This window comes from Sminthopsis crassicaudata, chromosome 1 (assembly GCF_048593235.1).
Source record: "Sminthopsis crassicaudata isolate SCR6 chromosome 1, ASM4859323v1, whole genome shotgun sequence".
Lineage (NCBI taxonomy): Eukaryota > Metazoa > Chordata > Mammalia > Dasyuromorphia > Dasyuridae > Sminthopsis > Sminthopsis crassicaudata.
Genome location: NC_133617.1, coordinates 157,462,807 through 157,485,989, shown reverse-complemented (window position 1 = coordinate 157,485,989; position 23,183 = coordinate 157,462,807). Strand labels below are relative to the sequence as shown.

At 32.7% G+C, this 23,183-nt stretch overlaps 1 protein-coding gene across 2 annotated transcripts in view; it reads left to right on the top strand.

The window, feature by feature from the left end:
* The window catches only part of CNBD1 (cyclic nucleotide binding domain containing 1), a 529,678-nt gene that overhangs the window by 500,098 nt on the left and 6,397 nt on the right, over positions 1-23,183 (top strand). For both annotated transcript variants that reach the window (XM_074284959.1, XM_074284949.1), the window contains one exon: positions 21,545-21,604. In XM_074284959.1, the coding sequence (XP_074141060.1) occupies positions 21,545-21,604 (60 nt within the window). The remainder of the gene's footprint in view (positions 1-21,544; positions 21,605-23,183) is intronic.

Sequence of the window (23,183 nt, the reverse complement as noted above, 5' to 3'; positions counted from 1 at the left end):
AATGCATCCACATGATGTTTGGCAATCATAAATAGAAAACAAAAATTGGTTTCTGGATTTTCTGGCCATTTATTTCTAGGGATTTCCAGGTGATTTTTGCATATAAATCACAATAAGCAAAAATACAAAATAGCTTTATAATCATAAATATATAATTGGAGGTGAACTTAATTTCAGCTTCTTAATTTCAGTTATTCAGCTTTATAGTAATAAAAAAGTAGATGTTTTCTATTACAGGCAATGAGCTAGATTAGGGAAAGATGAAAAGGTAAGATGCTTTAGTGAATTTACCATTTTGATTTAACTCGATAAAATACCCTATTTATAAGCTAAAATGCCTATTGGTACTAGCCATGATGCTAAATTCTTTAATTAGACCTTCACTTATTTTCAAATTTTGTTGTCACAGAAAAGTAGTGTCATGAATTAGAAGAAACTTCACAAAGCATCAAGTACAATCCATACCTGAAAAAAAAATGTTCTCTGTAATATATCAGAAAAACAGGTAGCCTCTGCCTGAAGATATCTTCTAGTAGAGAGGAAGCCACTATCCCTTGACACAGTCTATTTTATTTTCAGATAGCTTAGAGTATTTTTTCTTATCTTATATTTGAATTTACCTCCTTTTGATCTTTTCTCACCTGCTGAAAAATCTGGTGAGGTAGATAGCACTAATATTACTATGTGCATTTTATAATTGAGGAAATAATTGAGGAAACTCAGAGAGTTTAAGCAAGATAGCCAGAATTACAAAGTTAATAATTTTCTGAGAATTAGAACCAAGACCTAATCTTCTGACTCCAAATCATTCATTATACTAAGGCTACCTATCAAAATAAAAACAAATGTTCATGTCTAAGAAAAAAGTTTTACAAATGAATATCTAATAACATTTACCTTCTATGAAATATGGCTTTTATGATGCATTATTTTTTTTCTTTTCTCCCCAGGAATTTCCCAATAGGAGATATAACTAACATAGTATGCTAGGTATATTTTTTATCTATTAATAACTTCATAGCTCTGCTTTAGAAAGCGGAAATGCAAACACAAAATGAAAAATAATGTTCCTTTACTCAACTAGTATATATCCTGTTGAGGGATATAGTATACAAGCAGTTCAATTTATTAGTGATAGTTTAAAGATGACTAACAACCCTGAGAAACAGGAAAAATTTGAAGGGAGTTTTGGAACATGAAGGAAGTAAGGAGGCAAACATTAAGTGCCTAATATGTGTCATGTATATTACTAAACTCTCTACAAAGATTATTTCATGTGATCCTCTTAGCTACTCGGGGATAAACAGGCTATTACTATTTCATTTTTATAGTTGAGTAACCATACACACAAAACTAGCAAGTGTCTTTGGCAGAATTTGAACTCAGATCTTATTGATTCCAGGCACAGCGCCTTATAAACTTAAACTTTAAAAAAGACAAGCAGGTCTAACATGCAGAAATGAAGGTGGAACATGTTCTAGACATAGCTCAAGGCTATATGGTATGCATCTGGGAGATAGAGTACTGAGTTTAAAGATTAATAAGTAGAGCATTTTAACTAGGACATAATATATGTGAAGTAGTTTAATGTGAATTAAAGATGGAAATTTAGAAATATGATAAAACATGCTTTGGAAAGATCATATTGGGTGACATTCTGAAGGGTAGATTGGACAAGGGGGCATTGAAAGCATAGAATCAAATTAGGAGCTCAATACTATAGTCCCAGGATGAAGTAGAAGATCCAAACTAAGAACATAATTTAAGTCTAATGAACGTTTATAGAATGTATTCCAATATTCTTTGGAAAATTCTTTTCTCCACTTTTCTTCTATTTTTTTTTGGATGGTGAAAGTTGCTTTATCCATAACTTAAGCTGAAATTTTCAACTTACCAGCTTTTGGATACTGTGTTCTAGGATTAATCTGTGTGATTCCCTGACTGAATGATTCAAGTTGGTCTTTGTACCTCTGGCAAAAGAAAAGTTCCACAGAGCTGCAGCTGATAATATTAAGTGTAGATGATTCTGCCTATGAATATGAATGGCTTCTATCCATTTACCAGTAGATAGGCCCCACTCCTTGCTTCTATGTCTGGCTAGCTTATTTCATGATAACTAACCAATATCCCAGAAATAAGTATGATTACTTTCCCTGCAATTAAATCTTTGATAAAACAATGGGATAAAACTTGTCTCTATTGCCTTTGGTATAGGGGTTTCATTTAACAGTTAAGGCTAGCTTTCTGGAAGTCCTCCAGAAGGGCCTTGGTCTCAGCAGGATAGACACCGAGAGAATGGACAGGAAGAGAGTCCAAAGTCTTTATTGTCTCTTACATAGTCTGTGTCTGTCATAATCTGACCCAGTCTCTCTATATATTAGGTCCAAAATCAGAGCATTACTAGTATATTTAGAACAGGACTTTATTGTCATTTGGCTTCCCCAACAAAATTTCCCTTATTCCTAGTTATTCTGTTGGCATTCAACCTCAAGAACATATAGACAAACTATTAAATTTTAAGTATTTGTTAATAGGTGCTCATGTGATGATTACCACTTTTCTTTATGAAGGAAAGAAGGAAACAAGCATTTATTAAGTGCCTACTTTATGCCAGAAATTTTACAAAAAAAATTATTTCACTTGTATTTTACAACAACCCTGAGTGGTAAGTATTATTATCATTCTATATTTTATAGTTGAAGTTACATTTGTTTCAGGCTACAGAGTGGGTGGAGTCACATAGAGCCCTACAAGGCATGGGAAAATTTGCCAAACCATTCACATTTGAAAATGAGAACTGACTGTACTCTGTGTGTGTCTGTACACACATGCACATATATACACATACATATACACCCATACACATGTATGTATATATATATGAAATAATAGAAACACACATATCTATATTTATATATCTATATCTATATCTATACACACATATTCATACATACATACATACCAACAATTGCTAGGTAGATCACTGGATAAAGTGATAGGTTTAGCATTGGGAAGACTCAATTTCTTGTACTCAAATCTGGCCTCAGACTAGCTGGGTAACTCTGGGCAAGTCACATAACCCTATTTAGCCTAGTTCAGTATCTTTAAAATGAACTGAAGAACAAAATGGCAAACCCTTCAGTTATCTTTGCCAAGAAAATCCAAAATAAAATCATGAAGAATAGACACTGAACATCAATAATACAAGCACATATAAGTGTATACATATAATCTGATGCATACAGTAATTCTAGGAGGTAAATAATAAAAATATTATTCTTCCAATTTACAGAGGGGGAAATGGATTCAAGCTAAATGAATTGTCAAAAGTAATACAACAAGCAAATGACAGAGGTTGATTCTACTGCTCTTTTCCTTTTTTATTATACCAAAATGGTCTAACTCAATGGTTAGACTTTCCAATCTGTGGCTTCTCAGGGTCCCTCATTTCTTGTATGCAATCTTAGACTTTCACCTCAGCATCATCCTCTAATACATCTTCCTCTTTCCTCTGACCCCATCCCCATCTTAGTGTAGGTCCTTATCATCTCATATATGGACTATTGCTGTAGCCTATTCGTGGGTCTTCCTGTCTCAGGTCTATCACCATTCCAAACCTTCCTCCATTCAATCACCAAAGTCACTATCCTAAAATACAAATCCAACCATGTCATCCCACACTTAATAAATTCCAGTAGCTCACTAATACCATCTGTATCCAATTTTAAAATCTATTTGGCCAAAAAGCCTTTCATAATCAAGCTCTTTCTTATCTTCCCAATCTTCTTATGCCTTACTTCTCAACATGGACTTTTCTATCTAAGTGATTATTCTCTTAGCTACTACATGAACAAGAGACTTCACCTCTGATCTCAAAGCATTTTATCTGAATTTCCCCCAATGACTGAATCTCCTACTTGCTTCCTTTAAATTCTAACTAAAACGTCATCTTTTACAAAAAGCCTTTCCAAATTCCCTTTAATTTCATCATTGACTCTCTTACTTATTTCCCATTTATCTTGAATATTACTAGTTAGTACAAGTTTTCTTGTCTATTGTCTCCCTCTTTTTACTGTAAATCATTGAGGGCAAGAACTTTCCTTTTTCTCTTTCTTTTTTAATTCCCAATGCTTAACATAGTGCCTTGTACATAGTGAGAATTTAATAAATGCTTATTGACTGATTGATTGTCCAACTCTATAGATTGTTACAGGAATCACCTAATCCAATTAATTCATTTCATAATTAAAAAACTGAAACCTAGATGGAGGAAAATAACTTGACTGAGATTACATAATTGATTATTAGTTGAGAATAGAACCTGGTTCTTTTGACTCTCAGTACTATGTAAGTTCTCTAGAGCACATGGCTGCTCATTATTACTCTTTTTTTATATTTTAGCATGTCAAATGATAGATTATTTTCTTAAACACAAGACAATTATGCTTTATACTATAAAGCAAAAATTATTTCAGTATTGCCTGAAGTTGTAAGTCTGTGAAAGTGTACAATATGTGAATTTGGCAGTGGGAATCTCAGGCTTTGGGCCTTAGTAATATAGTTAAAACTGTTTTAGGAAATTGGAAGGAAGTACCTGATATTCTTACCAAGTGAAGAAATATTACAGCCAAAGGCAACATCAATGTAGTGTACAAACTTGTTTGTGAAACATTACACAGGAGTATGGTAGAAAATTATGAGCAATATTATCTCATAAAACAGCAAGAAGCAATAGAGGGAAAATCAAGTTTGTGGAAAACATCTATAAATATTTACATAACAAATTATTTCCTTTATCAGCTATAATAAAGATATAACATTTGGACTTTAATATCAAAGTCCTTGATGTGCCACACAAAAAATAGAAATAATACTAAAGAAAAAAAATTGGAAAAACAGGTGGATCAAACCTCCTGACACTGAAGAAATCTATATTAGAGAAAATGGAGGAATCAATTCTCAATATATTTGAAAAAGAAGATGATATAAAGGACTTGTGGGAAAACCCTTGAAACATTTTTTTCAATTAATATTAGATTAACACTACTGATGAATATCCTAAATTCCTTGTCTAAAATTCCATTGAAAAATAAACTACAAGACTTATGGGGTTTGGAGCCAAAATGGTGGAGACAACATTTCTTTCTGACTTTCTCTACAACCCTCAGACTAATTAACAAATCCAGACTCTGAATTAACTCTGGACTGGCAGAACCCACAAATATTAGGAGTGAAACAAATTCTCAGCAGAAGGTAATTTCATAGATCACCAGAAAAGGTCTGTTTCAGTTGGAAACTGGAAGGAAGCAGCCAAGCACAAAGATGCAGACTCTGCAGGCGTTCTGCATGGAAGAGAATTTACAGGGAGGAATCTACAAGAATCTACAGCAATGTTGTCTTATCTGCCCTGGGCAAAAAAAGTAGATCAGCAGAAAAGTTATAAAACACTTAACACAAACACAGAAGATCAGTAGTGAACCCTGAAATGCCAGAATCTCACAGGACCTGGCAACATCCAACCAGCACCAGGATTGAATCAGCATTGACTCAACATAGCTTTGGCTGCTTGGAAAACCTCACCTGCCCTAAAGGCAGTTCTTAACTTTAAAAGAAAAAAAAACAATTATGAGTAAAAATATTAAGAGGACTCTGACAATAGACAGCTTTTATGGTGAAAGAGAAGAACAGATTTCAAACCTGAAGGAGACTAAAGGAAGATTGTCTCTAGATGAAGTCCCTTAAGGTGATATAACTTGGTCTCTATCACACAACACTTTCCTAGAAGAAATTGAAAAAATCTTAAAATAGAGATAGAAGAAAAATGGAGAAAAGAAATGAAAAAATTGCAAGAGGATTTGGAAAAGGCATATAACTCATTGGAAAGATAGATTTGATAAAATGGAAAAAAAACTCCCAGAAAAACAATTTGTGAAACAGAAAAAAAATAACTCCATAAAACAGAATTTGTGAAATGGAAAAATAATATAATTCCTTAAAAAAACAGAATTTGTAAAATAGGAAAAAAATTCCTTAGAACAAAACAACTCATTTAAAAATCCAATTGGACAAACACAAAAATAAATTTTAAAAAAAGTAAATGAAGAAAATAATTAACTAAAATTTAGAACTGAACAAATGGAAATGAGTAACTCCATGAGATAACAAAAATCAGTTAAGCCAAATCAAAAAAAAAAAAAAAAAAAAAAAGAAAGAAAGAAAGAAAAAAAGAAAAAGAAAAAGAAAAAAATATATATATAATACCTAATTGGGAAAACAACTGACCTGAAAAAAATATCTAGGAAAGACAATCTAAGTAATATTGGACTCCCTGAAATGCATTATGAAAAAAAGAGCTTAGACACTATTTTTCAAGACATCATCAAAGGGAACTGCCCACATATCATAGAAACAAAAGGTAAAATGATCATTGAAAGAATTAACTGAATGCCTTCTGAAAGAGACCCCAAAATTAAAGCCCCAAAGAATATCACAGCTAAATTTCAGAGCTATCAGAGCTAGGAAAAATATTACTAGCAGGCAGAAAGAAACAATTTAAATACCAAGGAGCCACAATAAGAATTAGTAAGGACCTAGCAGCTTCCACTTTAAAGGATTGAAGGGGCTGGAATCTGATATTCTGAAAGGTGAAGGAACTTGAAAGGCAGCCAAGAATAAATTACCCTGCTAAATTTCAGGGAAGAAGATGGATATTCAATGAAACTGGTGAATTCCATTTATTTTTGATGAAAAGACCAGAGCTAAAAAAAAAAAAAAAATGACCTCCAAAAATAGAACTCAAGATAAGAATAAAAAGCTAAAAAAAAACCCTTGAGAACTGTATTTCTGTTATGGGTATATAGAAAGTACATGTATAGTCTGATTTTACTGTTATAAAAAATAAACTAGAGGTGGAAAGAGGATTATAACAGAAAAAAGGGGAAATGAGGCAAAATAAGAGAAATTACATCTCAGGAACATGCAAAGTAAACCTATAATAATTGAAGGAAAGAAGGGAGGGTGACAGACATTGTGTGAATCTTACTATCATCAGATTTGGCCCACAGAAAGAATATTAGATATATTTGGTTTCACAAGAAACATATCTCATCTGTAGAAAAGAGGAAGGGGCAAGGGGAAAAGGGAAGGGGTAGGTAAATAAAAGGGAAAAGAGAGATAATAGGGGAAAGGTATAAGAAAGGGGAAGGGTGTCTGTCTAAAGGGGGAGGACTACTTGAGACAAGTAGTGCTTATAAGTAAAATATGGGGGAGGAGGGAAAAGGAAAAAAGAACAGAGAAAAGTATAATTTGGGGTTAATAAGATGGCAGAAAATACAGAATTAATAGTTTTAATGGTAAAAAGATGAATGGGGTGTATTCTCCCATGAAACATAAATGGATAGCACCAGATTAAAAGCCAGAATCCTACAATATGTTGGTTACAAGAAACACATTTAAAGCAGAGCGATACATATGGAGTAAAGATAAAAGGCTGGAGCAAAATCTATTATACTTCAAGTGAAGTAAAAAAAAAAAATCAGGGGTAGTCAATCTGATCTTGGATCAAGCACAAACAAAAATTGATCTAATTAAAAGAGATAAAGAAGGAAACTATATCTTGCTAAAAAGTACCATAGACAATGAAGCAATAACAATATTAAACATATATGCACCAAGTGGTAGAGCATCTAAATTCCTAAAGGAGAAGTTAAGAAAGTTGGAAGAAGAAATAGACAGTAAAACTATAATAGTGAGAGATTTCAACCTTGCACTCTCAGAACTAGATAAATGAAACCAGAAAATAAATAAAACAGAAGATAAAGAGGTAAATACAATATTAGAAAAAAAAAAAAAAACAACAACAAGATAAGATAGATCTTTGAAGAAAATTGGATGGAGACAAAAAGGAGTACATTTTCTTCTTGGCAGTTCATGGAACCTATACAAAAAAATGACCATATATTAGGACATAAAGACCTCAAATTCAAATGCAGAAAGGCAGAAATAGAAATGCATTTTTTTCAGATCATGATTCAATAAAAAATTACATTCAATAAAAAGCCAAATAGACCAAAAAGCATTTGGAAGCTAAATAGTCTCATCCTAAAGAATGAATGGGTGAAACAGCAAATCATAGATACATTCAATAATTTCATCCAAGAGAATGACAATAATGAGACAACATAATAAAATTTGTGGGATGCATCCAAAGTGGTAATAAGGGGAAATTTTATATTCTAGATGCTTACTTGCATAAAATAGAGAAAGAGAATATCAATAAATTGGGCTTGCAACTAAAAAAGCTAGAAAAAGAAAAAAATTACAAAACCCCCAATCAAATAGCAAGCTTGAAACTCTAAAAATAAAAGGAGAGATCAATAAAATTGAAAGTAAAAAAAAAACAAAAAACCAAAAAAAACTATTGAATTAATAAATAAAAGTAAAGTTGATTTTATGAAAAAAAAAAACAAAGTAGATAAACCTTTAGTTGATTTGATTAGAAAAAGGAAAGAGGAAAATCAAATTGTTAGTCTCAAAAATTAAAAGGTAGAACTATCCACCAATGAAGAGGAAATTAGAGCAATTATTATGAGTTTCTTTGCCCAACTTTATGCCAATAAATTTGACAACCTAAGTGAAATGGATGAATATCTGCAAAAATATAGATTGCTAGATTAAGAGAAGAGAAAATAAATTACTTAAATTGTCTATTTTTTATTTTTTATTTTTTAATTTTTATAATAACACTTTTTTGATAGTACATAAGCATAAGTAATTTTTTTTTTACAACATTATCCCTTGTACTCCCTTCTGTTCCAAATTTTTCCCCTCTTTCCCTCCACCCCTTCCCCTAGGTGGCAGGCATTCCCATACATATTAAATATCTTATAGTATATCCTAGGTACAATATATATGTGCAGAACCGAATATTGTTGTTGTTGTTGTTGCAAAGGAAGAATTGTATTCGGAAGGTAAAAATAATCTGGGAAGAAAAACAAAAAAACAAACAAAAAAATGCTCACAATTTACACTCATTTCCCAGTGTTCCTTTTGTGGATGTAGCTGATTCTGTTCATCATTGATCAATTGGAATTGGATTAGCTCTTCTCTATGTTGAAGATATCCGCTTCCATCAGAATACATCCTCATACAGTATCATTGTTGAAGTGTATAATGATCTCCTAGTTCTGCTCATTTCACTCAGCATCAGTTGATATAAGTCTCTCCAAGCCTCTCTGTATTCCTGCTGTTGGTCATTTCTTACAGAACAATAATATTCCATAACATTCATATACCATAATTTACCCAACCATTCTCAAATTGATGGACATCCATTCATTTTCCAGTTTCTAACCACTACAAAAAGGGGTGCCACAAATATTTTGGCACATACAGTTCCCTTTCCCTTCTTTAGTATTTCCTTGGGATATAAGCCCAGTAGTAGCACTGCTGGGTCAAAGGGTATGCACATTTTGATAACTTTTGGGGCATAATTCCAGATTGCTCTCCAGAATGGTTGGATTCTTTCACAACTCCACCAACAATGCATCAGTGTCCCAGTTTTCCAACAGCCCTTCCAATATTCATCATTATTTGTTCCTGTCATCTTAGCCAATCTGGCAGATGTGTAATGATATCTCAGAGTTGTCTTAATTTGCATTTCTCTGATCAATAGTGATTTGGAACACTCATATGAGTGGAAATAGTTTTAATTTCATCATCTGAAAATTGTTCATATCCTTTGACCATTTATCAATTGGAGAATGGCTTGATTTCTTATAAATTAAAGTCAATTCTCTGTGTATTTTGGAGATGAGGCCTTTATCAGAATCTTTAACTGTAAAAATGTTTTCCCAATTTGTTACTTCCCTTCTAATCTTGTTTGCATTAGTTTTGTTTGTGCAGAAACTTTTTAATTTGGTGTAATCAAAATTTTATATTTTGTGATCAATAATGGTCTCTAGTTCTCCTTTGAACACAGATTCCTTCCTCCTCCAAATTGTCTATTTTAGAAAAAGAAATAGAACAAGCTATTAAACAACTCCCTAAGAAAAAATCCTCAGGACCAGATGGATTTACATGTGAATGCTACCAAACATTTAAAGAACAATTAACTCCAATACTATTTAAACTATTTGAAAAAATAGGGACTGAAGGATTCCTACCAAATTCCTTTTATGACACAGACGTGGTACTGATACCTAAACCAGATAGGACAAAAACAGAGAAAGAAAATTATAGACCAATCTCTTTAATGAATATTGATGCTAAAATCTTAAATAAAATATTAGCAAAATGATTATTGATAATCATCCCAGAATAATGACACAACCAAGTAGGATTTATACCAGGAATGCAGGGCTGGTTCAATATTAGGAAAACTATTAGCATAATTGACTATATAAATAACCAAATTAACAAAAACCTTATGATTATCTCAATAGATGCAGAAAAAGCATTTGACAAAAATCTAATGCCCATTCCTATTAAAAACACTAGAGATTATAGGAATAAATGGAATTTTCCTTAAAATAATAGCATCTATTTAAAACCATCAGCAAGCATCATTATGTAATGGGGATAAACCGGAATCATTCCCAGTAAGATCAGGGGTTAAACAAGGTTGCCCTCTATCACCATTGATATTCAATATTGTATTAGACATGCTAGCTTTGGCAATAAGAGAAGAAAAAGAGATTAAATAAATTAGAGTAGATAATGAGGAAACCAAATTATTCCTCTTTGCAGATGATATAAAGGTATATTTAAAGAATCCCAGAGAATCAACTAAAAAGCTGTTAGAAAAAAATCCACAACTTTAGCAAAGTTGCAGGATACAAAATTAATTCACAAAAATCATCAGCATTCTTATACATCATGAATAAAATCCAACAGCAAGAGATAAAAAGAGAAATTTCATTTAAAATAACTGTCCATAGTATAAAATATTTGGGAATCTATCTGCTAAGGGAGAGTCAGGAACTATATAAGCAAAACTATAAATCACTTTCCACACAAATATAGTCAGATCCAAGAAATTGGAAAAATGTCAAGTGCTTATGGATAGATTGAGTGAATATAATAAAGATGACAGTACTTATCTATTTATTTAGTGCTATACCTATCAAACTCCCAAGAAACAATTTTCCTGACCTAGAAAAAATAACAAAATTCTTCTGACCAACAAATGGTCAAGAATTTCAAAGGAATTAATGAAGCAAATGAAGGTGGCCTAGCTATACCAGATTTAAAACTATATTATAAAGCAGCAATCCTCAAAACTATTTGGTCTAACTAAGAAATAGAGAAGTTGATCAGTGGAATAGGGTAGGTTCACAGAAAAAATAGCCAATGACTATAACAATTTAATATTTGACATACCCAAAGGCCCCAGCTTTTGGGATAAGAATTCACTATTTGACAAAGACTGCTGGGAAAATTGGAAACTAGTATGGCAGAAAGTAGGCATAGACCCGCACCTAACACTGTGTACCAAGATAAGATCAAAAAATATTCATGATCTAAACAAAGAAAAATATTGTGAACAAATTAGAAGAACATAGGATAGCTTTCCTCTCAGATTTATAGAGAAGGAAGGAATTTGTGACCAAAGAAGAGGTAGAGATCATTATTGATCATGAAATAGATAACTTTGATTATATTAAAAAGTTAAAAAGTTTTTGTACAAACGAAACTAATGCATACAAAATTATAAGGGAAGCAATAAACTGGAAAAATATTTTTATATCTAAAGGATCTGATACAGGGCTCAGTTCTAAAATATATAGAGAATTGACTCAAATTTATAATAGTTCAAGACATTGTCCAATGAATAAATGGTCGAAGGATATGACTAGGTAATTTTAGATGAAGAAATTGAAATATTTGTAGCCACATGAAAGGTGGTCCAAATCACTATTGATTAGAGAAATACACATTAAGACAACTCTGAGATACCACTACACACCTCTTAGATAGGCTAAAATGACAGGAAACCATAATGATCTATGTTGGAGGGGATGTGGGAAAACTGGGACACTGATTCATTGTTGGTGGAATTGTGAACGGATCCAACTATTCTGGAGAGCAATTTGGAACTATGCTCAAAAAGTTATCAAACTGTGCATACCCTTTGATCCAGCAGTGCTTCTACTGGGATTATATCCCAAAGAGATCTTAGAAGAGAGAAAGGGACCCACATGTATAAAAATGTTTGTGGCAGCCGTCTTTGTAGTGTCCAGAAACTGGAAACTGAGTGGATGCCCATCAATTGGAGAATGGCTGAATAAATTGTAGTATATGAATGTTATGGAATATTATTGTTCTGTAAGAAAAGAACAGTAGGATGACTTCAGAAAGGCCTGAAGAGACTTACATGAACTGATGCTAAGTGAAATGAGCAGAACCAGGAAATCATTATACATGACAACAACAAGACTATACAACAATCAATTCTGATGGATGTGGCTCTCTTCAACAATGAGAGGACTCAAATCAGTTCCATTTGTTCAGTGATGAAGAGAGCCATATAACCCAGAGAGAGAACTGTGGGAACAGAGTGTGGACCACAATATAGTATTCTCACTCTCTCTGTTGTTATTTGCTTACATTTTGTTTTCTTTCTCAGTTTTTCTTTTTCTTCCTTATTGATCTGATTTTTCTTCTACAACAAGATAAATGTCTAAATATGCATACACCTATTGAATCTAACATGTATTTCAACATATTTAACATGTTATTATACTACCTGCAAACTAGGGGAGGAGGTGGGGCAAAGCAGGGTAAAATTTGGAACAAAAGGTTATGCTAAGGTTAGAGTTGGAAAAATTAGCCATGCATATGCTTTGTAAATAAAAAAGCTTTAATAAAAAAAGGAAGAAAGAAAAAGAAAATAAACTGCATATGTCTTAAAGGAATCCTTATGCTGTAAATAGGAATTCTCTTGTTGAAAACCTTTACTAGCATTAATTCTGGGGTCAGGGTCAAGAGAATGCAATAAAGGCCTAGCCTGAGTTTTTTCTAATTCCCCTCCAAACAACTTTAAAAAACACACTTCAAAATAAAATTTAAAGAGGGAGAACCCACAGAAGGATGGGGTGAAATAATTTTTTCAGAATTTGATGATTTAAAAGGTCAGCAGGAAAGGTCTGCCGATGCAGGTCACACAAGCTCTGGATAAAGTAGTGCAGGCTTTACCCTAGTAAACCAGTACCATGTCTTAGGTGGAGACTGATTCAATTCTCATGGATGTGACTTTTATAGAGGCACCTGCCTCCAAAACTCTCAGTCTACAAACAGTAAGGGTGGAAAATAGATCAGAATGAGTTTACATGAAATTCTTTTCTGATGCAGGAAGCAGGTTGCTGTTGCATTGCCCATATATATTTCTGGGTCATACTCAAAGGTAAGGAGAAAAACTAATAGGAACAGAAACAGGCTTCATACTTCCAGTGTGAAGAAAAGTACTTGTTTATCTCAGACAAGAGTACATCAGGAGATCAGACTACATTTCTGCTTTAAATCATACCATCTTGGAAGAACTGAAACTTATCGACCCTCAGAATTAACTCTGAACACAGTAGAAAAAAAAAAAAAAAAGCTTGGGAAAGTGTCCTGCGCTGGGGACAGAGCCTACTTTTAATATAAGGTAAAAGTCAAGAAATAGACTGGAGAAATGAGCAAATAACAAATAAGATCCTGACCACAAAAAATTACTAGAGAAAAGGAAAATCAAAACACATGCTCAGAAGACAATGTCAAAGATAAAATCCAAAACCTCAAATGAAGTTGAGAATTAATCTCAGACCCCAAAAGAATTCCTGAGAAGAATCAAAAAGGATTTTAAAAATCATTTAATGGGGTAGAAGGAAAAAAAGAAATGAATGATCAAAAATCATGAAACACTTTAGTAAAAGAGGCACAAAAAACACTAAAGAAAAAGAATACCTTAAAAATAGAACAGACCAACTAGTGAAAGAGGCATACAAATCCACTGAAGAGAGTTCCTTAAAAAGCAAAATTGGATCAATGGGGGCAAAGATGTATTATCATTGCTTAATATAAATTAATTATTTAATATAAATATAAAATAATTAATAAAATATATTTTTATTGTTCAGTTATATCTAACTCTTTAAGACCCAATGGACTATACTATCTGTGGGATTTTCCTGACAAAGATGCTGAAATGGTTTGAAATTTTCTTCTCCAGTGTATTAAAGTGAACAAAGGTTAAGTGGCTTGTCCAGGGTTACACAGTTAGTAAATGGCTGAGGCTGGATTTGAACTCAGGTCTTCTTTATTCCAGGTTCAGAACTCTATTCATTGAACTGTCTAGCTGCCCTCAAACAAGATCCTATGTGTTTGATTATAAAATTAAAAAAAAAAATGCTACTTCTTCAAAAAGGTAGCTCATATGCACATGTTAAAATACAATACTCCTTGAAAATGCAACAAAAGAAAGATTGTTTATTCAACAATCCTTTAAATAGAAATATACAGTAAGGCATAAAAAAGAAAATGGACTCTAAAGAAAGTTATTTACTATTATAATGGAAGATGTCCAACAAAGGATTCAAATTAATTGAAAGGGTTTCTTTATAGATGATAAGAAGATAGTTTAGATATTCTATCTTTTGGATGCAATTATACTCATTGTATCCTATCCTAGAACAATCCAATATCTCATAATAAGATCCATAATCACTTGAATGAATTTAGGCTAATAATCTACATAAAAATAGTGGATAAGAATGCTTGTTGTCTGGAATATTGTTGTCTGCTAGATAGATGCATACATCATAGACCATAAACTAACAGCATGGTTGAGTAGTTTATCTAGTAGTTTAATGGACAAATAGCTCGACTCATATTTGAGTAAGAGAAAAAGAAACAGATTAAATTAAATTTTTGAAATTCCATAATGCTGTCAATGATCAAAAATTTATTCCAGAAACATATTTTTACTTTGTTTCAAACATATTATTGAGGCAAATATATAGGTAATTCAAAGAATACTTCAATTTAAAAATGGAGTTTAAAGGCATCTTAGAAATTAGAAAGTACATGGGGGGCAGAGAGCAAGTAGGTTTAAATGTATTACCAAATAAGAACTGTACACACAACTTGGCAAAAAGCTACCATCAGAGAGATGAAAAATCAGTAAAAAAAAAAAAAAATGGAATAACTGTGTCAATATAAGGATAGCTGATGGGCAGCTCCTATTTATTTATTTATTTATTTATTTGTTTGTTTATTTTGAGGCTGAGGTTAAGTGACTTGCCCAGGGTCACACAGCTAAGACGTGTTAAGTGTCTGAGATCAAATTTGAACTCGAGTCCTCCTGAATTCAAGACTGGTGCTCTATCCATTGTGCCACCTAGCTGCCCCCTGGCAGCTCCTATTTATGCACTGTCAAGAAAGCTCGAGAAAAGTTCATGGCATTCTGGATAGGCCTCTATAAAGACTATATGGGAAGACACTGACAAGGATTACACCAACAAGAGTGGTGTTGTGGATGAAGATCACAAGTTCATCTTTTGACTGAGTTAATAGATTTTCATAAATTCCTAAAAACATTACCTAAAGGGCATATAAAATATATCCAGAGCTGAATATAAATTAAGATATAAATAGCTACATATATCAGAACTAAAACTGCCAATAGTTATTTAGGTTCAGTGCCAATTGAGAGTATGCAAATGTAAAACTGAGAAAGGCTTTAGGTAATAATGAATATGAAATTCTCTACTAGTTCTAGTTGGTATATATAGGTTTAATTCCCATAATCCATTAACTTTTATACCCTTATTTTCAGGTCCCTTTGGAATCTCACATCTGCATGGTTTACAAACAGTATCTGTTTGAACATTGCTCCATCACAGAATGCATTAAAAAAAAAAAGTTCATTTAAGTGATTAAGATTTAAAAGTTTAATTGGTCATCTATCTTTCAAACTTGGACAAAATTCTACTCTTTGCAAAATGTAATGATTTAATTAGGAAACCCTGAACAATCCGGTCAGCATTTCTTTTACAAATGTGGGAAGATAGAGAATCTCACACTCTGCATATGTTTACTGTTTCAAAAGAGACATCTGCTAGCTTTAAACATCTGTTTTTGTTTTCATTGAAAGACGCCTTACTTTTGGCTGCCAGAAAAAGAATGGGGTCATTAGTTATTTTCTAACCTGAAGTTACCCAGGCTCATCCTAGTGGGAAATAATAATGTACAAACCATATTTGAGTTTAGGCAGAAAAATCACAGTCACAACAAGTAATCCTTTGGACTACAGGGAACTGATGGTTATTACAGACTTTTTCCCAGAGATGGCTATTCAAATAGCACATGGAATTGAATATAATAAAGCTCCTGGATTTTAGCTAAGATTCTGTCAGATTTTGTACTTCCTATTTACCCTTTATATAAGCTTGCTCTGTATATATTTCTTTGCATATTGCTTCTACTATTAGATTAGATCCTTGAGAGTACGGAGTACCTTTTTTTTCTTTTTGTATTCCCAACACAGTACATAGTGGGAGCTTAACAAGTGTTTATTGATTAATATATTGAATTATTGAAAGTATGGTGAATATTTTAGTATTTTATTTTAGAGTCAGAAGGCATTTCATAAAATCTCAGATCTTAAACTGAAAGGAATCTCAGAGATCATATAGTCCAACTGTCTTGTTTTACAGATTAGGAAACAAAGGGCTGGGATGGTTTTTTCTAATGGTTACAAAGGTAGTTATAAGGATAAGAAATCGAATTTAAATCCAGGTCCTCTGACAATAAGTCAAATAAATGCTTTTCTACTTAGTACTCTCTCCTAGATTTTTGAGACACTTGAACTTCCATGAACTGTGGCAAATCTCTTAAAATTTGTATGATTTTCCTTATCTATAAAATGGTAATATTGCATAAGTCACAAGTGTTTGAAAGAAATGTAATGGGTCATGTGCAAAAATGTTTATGGCAGTCCTTTTTGTAGTGTCAAGAAACTGGAAACTGGGCTCATCAGTTGGAGAATGGCTGAATAAGTTACGATATATGAATATTATGGAATATCATTGCTCTTTAAGAAAAGAAATTTACATGAACTGATGCTAAGTAAAATAAGCACAACCAGAAGATCATTGTATATGACAACAGAAAGATTATATGATGATCAGTTCTGATAGACATGGCTCTTTTCAACAATGAGAGGACTGAGGCCAGTTCCAATGATTTTGTGATGAAGAGAGCCATCTGTACCTAGAGAGGGGACAGTGAGAATTGAATATGGATCACAACATCACATTCTCTTTTTGTTATTGTTTGCTTGCATTTTGTTTTCTTACTCATTTTCTTTCCTTTTGATCTGATTTTTCTTATGAAGTAAGATAATTGTATACATATATTTACATATATATTGGATTTAACATATATTTTAACATGTATAACATATATTGGATTGCTTGCCATGTAGGGGAGGGGGTGGGGGGAAGAAGGGGAAAATTTGGAACACAAGGCTATGCAAGGGTCAATGTGGAAAAATTATCCATCCATATATTTTGAAATTAAAAAGGTTTAATTAAAAAATAAATACTGAAATACTCTATAAATATGTGTAGTGAATATAGCCGTTTACTTGAGGTTAGGAATTCTATGACGCAAAGCCCTTTTCAGACCGTCAAAAGCTATAGAGACCCTTTTCCTGAATTTAGTTTCTGTATCAGTAAAATAAGGATAATATCTTTAGTACTTTAATTAACAGTTGTAATATTTTGTTATAAGTGTTTTTAATTGTTGTAAAAAAACAATAAAATTATGTCTGTAAAGCATTTTGCAGACCTTATACCATTAAATAAATGTCAATTGTTGATATTTCCAGTCATTTATGATGCAATGAAAAAAATAATGATCCAAAGACATCAAAAGATCCTTGAGAGTACTTTCTGAATCATTCAAAAAGGATTACATTACATATTGCTATAGTATTAAATTTATGTCCATATGTCAAGGATTTAGGTGGCCTCTTGAATAGTGACAGGATCATAGGATCATAGTCCTGAGATGTCATTAGTTCTAATCTCCTCATTTTAGATATGAAAAAGCCAAATGGTAAATGATTTATCCAATATCAGCTAGTAAAAGTTTGAGGAAGATTTTGAGGCTATTTCTCCAAATGCAAAATTCTCTCAACCGTACTTACATGACTGAGATGGACACAACTGAAGCTTTAGTCAGAAAAAAAACAAAAGCAAATAAAAACAAAACAAAATTAAAATTGAGTTGCATCTCAGACACTTACCAACTATGAGATTCCTGGGCTATATGACCATTAACTGCTCTCAGCCTCAGTTTTCTCATTTGTAATAATAGAGATAGCATTGGCATCTACTTCTGAATGTTGCTGTGAGGATGAGATGAAATAATACATGTAAAAAATGAAAGAATTACTACACCACATTGGTGTGGTGATTGTGTGTGTGTAAATATGTGTATATGCAGAGAGAGAGAGAGAGAGAGAGAGAGAGAGAGAGAGAGAGAGAGAGAGAGACATATACACACAAATACACATACACACATACATATATAATGAATGAATATAAGGTATATAAGTAGTTTGGAAGGAAATGAATTAATAGCTGACAGCCCCCAAAAAGTCTGGTTTTGATGATGTTCTCTCTTGTAACATCTTCCACTTTCCATGCCTTTGTAATGTTATAATATTCTCTTGTTTCACATCTTGTATTCCCCAACTTCCTTTCTGGTTCATATCAAGTGCTATTTCCAAAGCATGACCTTTCCTGATCTGTCCAGTTATTACAGGGAAGAGAAAGAGAAATAAATATGATTTTGCATTGTCAAAATTGCTTTGTACTTTGTTTTTTAATAGATTCATCTATATATTTGTCTATCTACCTATCTATCTATCTGTCTATCTATCTATCTACTCTTAGAAAGATGTACCCTTTTCAAAGTCAGGAACTATTTCTTTGTCTTTGTATTCCTAGCCCTAACAAACCCTTAGAACAACCCTAGTATTTTTTTATAAATGCTTGTCCAGTTGAAATGAATTGAGTGACACATTTATTCTTGAAATTTAAGCAAATTTAGCTTGTTTTTAAATATCTTACTTCAGAATCTTTTTACACATAATTTCTAAATATCCTTACTGTCATCCTTGTTACTGTGCTGATTGTGCTGTATCTATAATATAGGATTGCATTAGAGATAAAATATGAATATACTTATGTAATTTAAATGCAACAGGTATGCAGAAATATAAAGAAAATGATAGTCAGCAAAAAAAAAAAAGATTTGTCACAGATTTCAAGACTGTAGTGTTGCTGATTTAATTCTGGTGGTCACTTAAACTGTCATGCATTTCATAAAGATTTACTAAGTGTGAATGGTTAAGAGATGTTAGGCTAAAGTCTGGCATGATTTTTATATAGATAGATTTTCTGGCCATTAAAGAGCTTCAAGGAAGACTAGAAAGAGAGACTCTCACTAAGAGAATGGAACACTGGATTTGGAATCAGAAAACATCATTTCCTATCCTGTTTTAGACCTATAATGACTTTGTCACCTTAGATTAAGTAAAATAGGTCTCAGTTTCCTTATCTATAAAGTGGAAAATAGCATCTAGCCCTCAGAATTATTATAAATCTTAAGTGATATATAGTTTGCTAAACCTAATAAACCTATTAAAGTTTTATACAAATGTGAGTTATTTTTGTTACAGGAAACAATGAATGATAGAGATGAAAAAATCAATAGCAATATTTATCAACACTAACCAAATGGCGGAATAAGAGTGGAAAATTGGTATCTAGATGAATACATCTTAAATTGCAGAATTATCAATCTTGTTTGTCCAACATAATGTTGGCACTGCTGTCTATAAATGCAGGATGGCATAGTGAATAGAATATTGGACTTGGAGTCAGGAAGTGGGCAAGTTGCTGACAGTGGGCAAATTATTTAACCTGGGCTACCATTTCATTATATGTAAAATGAACATATTAAATGAGATATTCTCTGAAGTCCCTTCCAATCTAAGTTGTTAGAATTCTGATGCCTAAACAAAGTTAAATCTTATATAAGACAAATCTTCTTCTAAGGGAGAGTATATCTGTGAAGACTGATGCAGCACTAGCTTATCTTTTTCATTTCTTATAAGAGTGAAAATCTCTCATTATCAAATATTCAAAATCAAATATCAAAAAAGTGACTTTTTGCCAGAACCTATCATTCTCCCTGTTCTGCCTCTTTTTCTTCATAATAATAAATAACATTCATATAATACTTTCTACATGCAGACATTTTGTTAAGAGCTTGACAAATATCTCATTGGATCCCCACGACAATCCTGGCACCTGGGTGCTATTGTTATCCCTGTTGTACAGATGAGGAAACTGAGAAATACAGAAATTAAATAATATCCTTGAGGTTATGCAAATGGTGTCTAAGACTTTTTGGACCCAGAGCTTCTTATTTCCAAGCCCAGAACTGTATCAACTCTTGCACCTAGCTATCTGGTACCTTTGCTCCAATAAATCTTTCCATTAGCCATGTGAATCAAACTCTTGGTTCAGAGAATCTGTGAGTTGGAAAAGATTTCGGTGGCCATCAAGTCCAACTCATTTATAAAAGTAATTCACACTGCAATATACTTGACAAGTGGTCATCCAGTCTCTGCTTAGAAACTTACAGGGAGGAAGGAACTCACCAAATGTCCAAGAAGTCCATTTGTTTTTGGCTGATCTTCTGGCTATTGTTCTCTTGTCTTCAGTCATCCCACACTAACATCGATTCAGATTGTCATTTATCAGTCTCCTGACATTCATTCCTCTTTCTTTGGTCTATACTATGCCTCCTTTAGCTCATCATGTAGTAGAAGACAGGTAAATATAGGCTTCTATTCCCCTCAACTTGCTGATGATAAGTCTTTCCTTCAAATGGTACAAAGTAACAAATGTTTAAAAACTTACTGATAGACAGATAATACAGTAAATAATGCTTCTAAAGCCTTTGACACAAAAGTACTCAAGTACTATAGTTCCTCCTCTGTAATCTTTATCTGATTTTGAACAAGTTGTCAAGATTTTTCTTGCATTTGTTACACTTAGCAACTAAACGTTTTTGAGAGAGACTTTACAATTTCCATTTTTTCCAAAGAATATTCCCTTTTTATTTTTTTTATTTTTTGAGGCTGGGGTTAAATGACTTGCCCAGGGTCACACAGCTAGGAAGTGCTAGGTGTCTGAGACCAGATTTGAACTCGGGTCTTCCTGAATTCAGGGCTGGTGCTCTATCTACTGCGCCACCTAACTGCCCCGAATATTCCCATTTTTGAGAAAGCTACAGAATAGCATTTGCTAATATTTATTTTACTCCTCTGGACCAATATGCAAGGTGTAGGAGTATATGATAGAGATCTGGCCATGAATCTTGAAGGAATTATAAAATCGGTATTTGAAATTCAGCTACAGAAGATCTTAAATAATTGAAAGAAAACATTGATTTAGCTAATCAACGCGGTTCTATTTTCATGCAGGAGGATGTCCAAAAGGAATACATAATGCTACAACGACGTAAAGAATGGAAAAATTTCAAGGTACTGGATTTTGTATAATATAATGTGGAGAATTAACTGAGTATACTTGCTATTTTGACAAAAAAATTATTAAAATTAGTGATGACTTAACCTTAAAAAGAAAGAAGATTAAGGAAAGTTAAAGAACTGATGTAATTATTATATTAAAGAAGGAATTTTCCTGAAATTAACTATAATCTTTTATTCCCCATCTAGTCTAACAGTGTTTTACAAATGCCATACAAAAGAAGACAATGTAACCTTTATTCTCCATTTTTATTTATTCTAAAAAGGATTGCAAAATTGGGAATGGAAGTAAACGAAGAGACAAGGGTATTCATTTATTTGTTTAAAAAATTCTATGGTGCAGTGAAGAGAAGCATTTCTGAATGAGATACTTTCCATACCATCATGGAGATTTTTGCTAGAAACTACTGCCAGTTTGAAAAATTAGCTATCCAAATCATTAGATGTTCTGGGAAGAAAAGGAGATGGGGGTAAACTGAAAGGATGTTAAATCTTCATTCTAGATACTCATAAGCATATTCTCTACTAGCAACAATGAAGGAAAGAGATAAAACTGTCATCAAATCTAAGGCAATAGCCACTATTTCAGTAACCATTATTCATTTCTATTTCCATTATATTATGTATGGTATAGTGATATCACATAAGGGAAATTAGGAATCACAACTCTCTATGATTGCCAGAAGAGGAAAAAGTGAAAAGGGCAGCCAGAAATTGGGGGTGAAACATTTCATTTTTATTGTACTAAATGACTTATAGAGGCTAAGTACTCGATTCAGATGACATATGATTATTCTAATGATTTAAATACCTCGATTCTCTAATTTGAAGTCTGGGTCTCCATTAGGTAAGAACTTGTCAAACTATATTGGCCCTTTCACCCAAGTTGTTTCCCTACTCCCACTACTCTCTCCTTTGCATGTTGTAAGTCTACACAGATGTAAAAATTCTATGAAAAATAAGAAGAATATGGTTTACTGAGTGTTGTGATTGCATCTGAAAAAAAAATACTCCCCTCCAGAGAAGTAACAAACTACTGGACAGCAGGGTAGAAAAAATTCTCACACTCAGTGTTTACTGCAGCTCAAAGGAATGTTTTTCTCTTGCTTGCCTGAGGAACTAAGTAATTATGACTGGGTTTTGTTATTGTTGTTTTCCTTTGAGCAACTGACTTAGATGTATTTGCACATAGAGTGCGACTGTTGTCACCAAATGTATTTGGAACATCCTCAAGCACCAGACATTTTCCAACTATGGCTCAACTTCCTTATTGAATTAGCTGCAATATATTCCTGAACTCTCCTGGTTGTTCACGTAAAATTCTAGTTTACATATGTGTGTGTGTATGTGTATGTATATGTCTGATCAGTCTAAAAACAAAATAATCAAGGTGAAAGGCTATATAATTAATGTACTGTTGTAGATTAGGTATACTTTGTAATTATTCATTTAAAGCATAAGGAATATTCAAGGAAAACCTGTATATATGCTTCAACTGGGCTTCTGAAACTCACTACCCTCAGTTATTTATTGTATAGACAAATCTAAATAAATTATTGAGCATGCTCAGTGT